The sequence below is a fragment of the Theropithecus gelada genome, chromosome 1 (genome assembly GCF_003255815.1).
Source record: "Theropithecus gelada isolate Dixy chromosome 1, Tgel_1.0, whole genome shotgun sequence".
NCBI classification, from domain to species: domain Eukaryota; kingdom Metazoa; phylum Chordata; class Mammalia; order Primates; family Cercopithecidae; genus Theropithecus; species Theropithecus gelada.
In genome coordinates, this window is record NC_037668.1 from 152,911,388 (window position 1) to 152,918,284 (window position 6,897).

Sequence of the window (6,897 nt, forward strand, 5' to 3'; positions counted from 1 at the left end):
TAAAAGAGATATTTTCAGAAAAAAATAAAAGTGACAACACCAGTGATAATGTTAACTATGAAGAAAATTGTATAGGCTGGGCGCGGTGGCTCACGCCTGTAATCCCAGCACTTTGGGAGGCCGAGACGGGCGGATCACGAGGTCAGGAGATCGAGACCATCCTGGCTAACACGGTGAAACCCCGTCTCTACTAAAAAATACAAAAAACTAGCCGGACGAGGTGGCGGGCGCCTGTAGTCCCAGCTACTCCGGAGGCTGAGGCAGGAGAATGGCGTGAACCCGGGAGGCGGAGCTTGCAGTGAGCTGAGATCTGGCCACTGCACTCCAGCCTGGGCGACAGAGCAAGACTCCGTCTCAAAAAAAAAAAAAAAAAAGAAAAAGAAAAAAAAGAAAAAGAAAATTGCATAAAGGAGATATTTTGTAATATGATTAAGATGTTCAAAGAAACAAAAAATCAGGCAATTATTCACTACAGTAAAGGCGGAAAGCTATACAAAAAAAGAAATGTAATCAGGGTTACAAATTAGTTCTCCAGTGAACAATATTTATATAGCCATAATAATAAAAACCCTGAATCTGAATTCAGAAAAAAAAAAAATTGGAGCAGTTACACTGGGAGGCTAAAGGATGGGAATTAGCAATTAGTACAGCATGGGCACTGAACGGTCAGATGGACATTGGTTAGAGCACTAAGATGGGGTGTGGAGACCCTTATAGCTGCTGGGTCCTCGGGCAGTGTAGTGTGTCCGAGGACATGGAGCTGGAGCAGCCAGAGTGGCAGGGATACTGAGGAGGCTTCTGTGCCAACCAGTGCAATCCATATGGTTGTAACAGTGTGACTGTCTGAACACCAGCTTTGACATGGCAGTGTTGGGGAGTGAAATCTTCATCCACCACAACTGGAAGTCAGTGGATAATGTCTAAAAAGCTGATTCAAGATCATACAATATGGATATTATTTAGTGTAGCAGAATAAAGAGCTGACAAAGTGGGAAGTATTAACTCCATGGATGAACTTAGGTGGGGAAAGTGGGCCAGGGACTGATAACTTTTGATAGAAACCTTATAGATTTGCTTTTTTAAATTAAGTGCATATGGTAATTAAGGGAAAATAAATTTGGTTTTAAAATCATTGTAGGACTGTCTCACAAATACAAGTTAACATGAATGACCTACTCACTATCTTTCACTCTTCATATCATTGAGAATTAGGAGACAAATCATCCCCTAGAACCTTTCTCAGGGTTTCAGTTTTTCAGGGTTTCAGGTTTTTCAGGGTTTCAGAAGCTTTCTCAGGGTTTCAACACAGGCGCGTGCCACCGTGCCTGGCTAGTTTATTTTTTTTTTAGAGATGTGGTCTCGCCATATTGCCCCGGCTGGTCTTGAATTCCTGCGCTCAAGCCATCCTCCCGCCTCAGCTTCCCAAAGTGCTGGGATTACAGGAATGAGCCACTGCACCTGGCCTATCATAGTATATTTCAGGTAAGACTTCTATTCTCTGTTTTTGGCTGATAATTCTAGTTTTGGTTTCTTTGGGGTTTTTTTTTTCTCCCCTCTGACCATTTGTTTTGCAAATAGATTATATTATGAAAGCCTCTGTTTACAAAACTGAAGAAAACAATATCTCTCTAGAGAACCACTGAAGGGGGTTCTTGGGGATTTTATATGAAAGGATTTGAGAAAAGTAATGTTATATTCATTTGAAGCTTCAGGGGTGAAGAATCCCTTGTAATGCATTGCTGTGTCTCTACATTGCTTGTACTCTGCCCATGGGATCCCCACTAATATTAGTTGAATGAATGAGTTCATATTGCAAATTTCTAACTTGTCAGTTTCACTGGATCACAGTCTCACACATTAATGGATTGTGGTATTTACATTAGTTAATTGAACTTAGAAGGTGAGTGTGGGGAGGGGAGAGGTAAAAACCTGAGGACAGATCACTGGGAAACTGACCTGAATTAGGACTCCAGGGTCTCCAGGCTACTAGAAGTAGGTCTAATTCCCATACCCCTGCAGGACATAAGAGCAGAGGATGGCATTGACATCCCTCAGTGACATCACAGTGCTAGCAGGTATGGTTGCCTTCTGATCACCTTTTCCTTTGGTCACATCCTCTGACTTCTGGGTGGCCTGGGATAGCTAGAGAAGAAAACTCGACTTCTCCCTGCAGGCCTTCTGCTCCAGCTGACTCCTGTGCCTGTGTAAAAGACTGGGCATTTGTATCATCACCTTAACTAGCCTTACTCAGAGAATGGCTCCAATGCCTTTGGGCTTATACTGAGTTGCAGATTTTAAGACCTCCCTTGATGCCCATTCATGTGGCTTTGTGACCCACATCTTCTACAATGATGGCAGTAGAGTTCTTTTGTCCAGTTATGCCCCTGATGCCACCTCGATGGGAATGCCACCCTCTATGCAACTCTTCACCAGTCCATAAATACCTGAGACTTGAGCATTTAATTCTTCTTTTCTTTTTTTTCTTTTTTTTTTTGAGTCTCTGTCACCCATCCTGGAGTGTAGTGGAGCGATCTCAGCTCACTGCATCCTCCATTTCCCGGGTTCAAGAGATTCTCGTGCCTCAACCTCCCGAGTAGCTGGGATTACAGGTGCATGCTACCACGCCTGGCTAATATTTGTATTTTTAATACAGATGAGGTTTTGCTATGTTGGCCAGGCTGGTCTTGAACTCCTGACCTCAGGTGATCCTCTCACCCTGGCCTCCCAAAGTGCTGGGATTACAGGCGTGAGCTGCCACGCCCAGCCCATTTCATTCTAAAAAAGAAAAAAAAAAAAATCCTTCTGGAGGTTTAGTTCCTCCACAAGGCAGCTTCTGGTTACCTGCCCCCTCAGGGTCCTTGCTGGCTGGGTCACCCCAGCAACCCCTTCATCCACGCATCACTGCCCTTTGCAGCACCAGCTAATTACATTGCTTTTTCCATGTTCCAGCTGTTTTTCTTTTGAGCCATCTCCACCAGAAGAGCAGATAGGAAAAAGGAAAACAGAGGAGGCCTTGAACTTGGTATCTTGCTTCATTTCCTTCTCTGACAAAAATTTGATGAAGAAAAGGTTAAAATAAGTGTTCGAATTCTCTCTGACTTGTCATATCTGTCTATGCCCTGTGTGCCTGCCTCTGATCCTGAGGAAGTGTAGAAATGAGGGGATGACACTGGCAGAATAATAAAAATGAGCAAAGTTGTAGGCCACCCATGCTCCAGGTCCCACACACCCCAGCCCCAGAGCCTCAGGATCTTTCCCAGCCATGTAAAATTATTTTTCATAGCCACACCTTTTATTACACAGATACTCAATGAATCTAAATACTGTGCTTAGAGTTGTGTGGATGTACACCTGTAAACCAAGGCACAGACCCTGCCCACAAGCAATTTGCCATCAGTTACGGGAGCCCTCAGTAGCATCTAGGGATCCATTAGAGGGAAAAGAGGGAGCTGAGGAAGAGGCTAGGAGCCCAAGCAAACCTGCATTTCTGCTCCTAGAGGGAACCTGAGAGTGAAACTCATGGGTTTGGAAACTTCTGTGGAATTAGCTGCTTGCAAGAAATGATTTTGTCTGGTTTTAGAAACTATGATGGAACACTAAGATATTCCTGTAATTGACTGGCAAGTTTTAACACTTACTGCAATTTATTTTTGTTGTAAGCCCAACCTGAGAATTCTTCCTTTAAAAAAAAATTTCAGATTGACAAATGACTGCTTCTTTAGAAATCCTCCTACTAAAATTACTCCTCATTTCTTTTTCTTTCATATTCAAAGGGAACAAACTTTCAAACACACAAATAAACACTGCTTGTTGCCAGAGTGGTGGACTCTGTGGCCTTGCCACCCCCAGCACTCCCAGTCTTGCCTTCCTGCAAACACTAGACTTAATTTTCTCTGCGCTGAGGGCCCTCCTTGAGTCAGAGTGAGAGGAAACAGAGAAGGGAGAAACTGTGAAATGTGGCAACAAAGGGGACCGTGATCAGATTTATCCCCAATGTTGTCTGTGAAGGTATTCCATTCTCCAGAGATCTCATCAAATGGTATATGTGATGTGCAGATAAGCCTGTGGTTCCTTTCACTCATCAGATCAGAGCCTCAGATTTCTCAGAAACCATTTTTTTTCTAACACAAAACTCCTTTTCTCATTTATATCCCTCTGTAAATCTGATTTGAAAAAATTGTTTGAACAAACCCACAATGTCAGATTTGTTCCAGCTATATGAGCTCACGATTCATCTACTCTTGGTAGTTCAACATAAAAGGTTACCCAAAGAAAAGGAAGAGATTGAGTAAAGCCACAACTGTAATAGTGTCCCAGATTGAGTAAAAGGCCATTAATAAATAGCGTGAATTGTAGAAGTGTTTAAAACAGCATATTTTAAAAACAGGCATATAAAGAATCCACTTTATGCCCGGAATTGTACAAAAATACTTTAAATAAATGTTTATGTATATAATGTTATCAACTGATTTGCTGAAGGTAATAGCAATATAATACCAGTAGTTACCATGTATTGAGTGCTTACTACATGCCATGATCATGCTAAAAGCTTCACGTGCATCATCTCTTTTAATCCTCAAGGCAATCCATGAATTAAGGGCTATTATCATGCCCATTTCATGAGAAAGAGGTGGAGATGAGAAGGGAAGTGCCTGGCCACCTTCCCAATGGTCCATAGACCGTGTAGATTAGAGCGAGGCCTTCTGACCGCAAGCTCTGCTTCCACCTTCTCCCTGTGGTTCACAGCAAAGGCCTCGTCCAGAGTCTCAGACGCCCTCGCCACTACACCACAGCGACCTCGCTGGTTCTTCTTATTTTTTTTCAATGACACATAGCGACAGAGAGTATCAACAAACATTTTAAAATTTCCCAGCAGTTAATGAATAGTGAATATTACCAGGTAATACCAGCATCTAAGAAAGTTCCCAAAGTTGTTTAAAGCAATTTATTATCTTAATGAGGTTAAATATGAACTTTTGCTGTTAATTTCTTGGGAAATATAAATCATCATAGCTAGTCATTCTTTCATAGTGGGAAGTTAACAGTCCTGACTGTTCAGGATTATAATTATAATAAATTCTGAATTGGTGATGTGTGAATTTAAGAAGGTTACAAAACAACTTCCAGACAACTGAGTCATACAGTTTTTGAGAGAAGTATGTGCCACATGTCTAATTCATTGTCTTTTCTCTCCAGTGGCATAGTTACGATATTAACCTAAATTGCAAAAGGAATCGTTTTAGTTAACTGCTGCTTGAAATTGTATCACTTTTCCAAATTTAGATAGTGTCTGTTACAAGGAGAATGTTTTGGAAACATTAACTTCACCGATATTCATTTCCCTGGTTAAGGGACCTTCCTGACCTTCCTGCCATGTACCTAGCACCGTGGCTCACTGCCCCTCAGTAATTTGGAAGGGGATCCTGGACCCTGCCTGGAACAAAGGATTGTGAAACAGCTCTGAGTCTCAGGGCAAGTCTTGAAAGCCATGTATAGTTTTCCGAAAAAGAGATTTTCTAAATTCCATTCACCCCCATTTAACACATTAGGAGCCAGGCCTGGTGGACTAGCTCTAGGGGCAGTCTAGGAGAGAAGGGGATGGGGGAACCTTCATCCCTTCTGCCTCTGGTGAACTGCGCAAGAAGAAGAGGATGAAGCTGGGTGACCCAGAGCCTGCCCTCCCTCTCTGGACAGTCATCTCTAAGGCCGGAGTAGACTGGACTGGAGGGTCTCTGAGAGGACACAGCCAGGAAGCACACTGTCTCCGGGCTCTGCACTCACCCTGAAGAGACAGGACAGGAAAGTCCATGCTGTGCTGGTGTCCATCAGAGGGAGGGACACCATTCAGCCCCTGGGACCAGCCTCGGCTCTGTTGTTGCACAGAAGGCATTTGGAGATCCCCACATGCCACGTGGAGGATTGTGGGAGGAGCCCACCGAGGTGGCCGGCAGTCTCTCCCGGACACCATGGAGAGTGACCCAAACATCCTGTATTTGAGGGCTACAGAGTGGCTCACCGGTCTGGACATTGAAGAGGAGCCAACTTCAGGGGTAACGCAGTGCCGCTGGGAGCTAAGATGAGCCAGGCGGTCGGTGGGGGACACAAGCCCAGAGCAAATTCAATAAACCAGCCACAGACGTTATCATCAGATGTGCCCAGAGACAAGGTGGACAGGGGCATTTTGCTATGGAGACCAGAGGGCCAGAGAGAGTACAGGGACCTGGGTAGATGGCTCCAGCACCTCTTCTTCTCCCTACACCCATATGCCATCTTGATAAAGAGCAGGGAAATCTGAAAAATACCAAGTCTTCCAATAGAGACAGTGTTACCTCCCAAAAACTGTTTGAATAATTGGCTTGAACTGGATTTTCTGAACTGAACTAATGCTATTGTTTTGTGGGGTTTTTTCTTCCTACTGAGTAGAGTAGTCGTTTATGGGGGACATCTGATCCTTTCATTTTTTTCCAGAGAGTTAACCACCCGTTCTGACACCATTTATTGAATAGTACCTCTTTCACTCCACTGATGTGAGAGGCCACATTTTTCATCTAATAAAATCGAATATATATTTACATCTATTCCTAGCCTGTTCTTTTCATATGCTCATACCGTGCTGCTTTAACTTGTATAGCATCATGATAGATTTATTTTTTCTTAGGACTATCTTCCTCCACTTGTTATTACTATTTTTCCATAAAGTTCCTGGCTACTTTGGCTTATTTATTTCCCTATATGAACTTTAATATCAGCTTGCCTGAGATGCCAAGGATATCCTGTTGGTAATTTTGGGGGATTGCATTAATTTCATAGTTTATTTTAGGGAAGATGGACTTGGTAATTCTTATCTAAGAACTTGATATGGGCTAGGGTTTTTTTTTTTTTTTTTTGTACAGGCGA

At 43.1% G+C, this 6,897-nt stretch overlaps 1 protein-coding gene across 1 annotated transcript in view; it reads left to right on the forward strand.

Moving 5' to 3' along the window:
* The window catches only part of NSL1 (NSL1, MIS12 kinetochore complex component), a 55,397-nt gene extending 48,819 nt beyond the window's left edge, over nucleotides 1-6,578 (forward strand). Inside the window, exon 5 of the mRNA XM_025402730.1 lies at nucleotides 5,550-6,578. Coding sequence (XP_025258515.1) covers nucleotides 5,550-5,587 — 38 coding nt within the window. The 3' untranslated portion in view covers nucleotides 5,588-6,578. The remainder of the gene's footprint in view (nucleotides 1-5,549) is intronic.
* The last annotated feature ends 319 nt before the right edge of the window (nucleotides 6,579-6,897 follow it).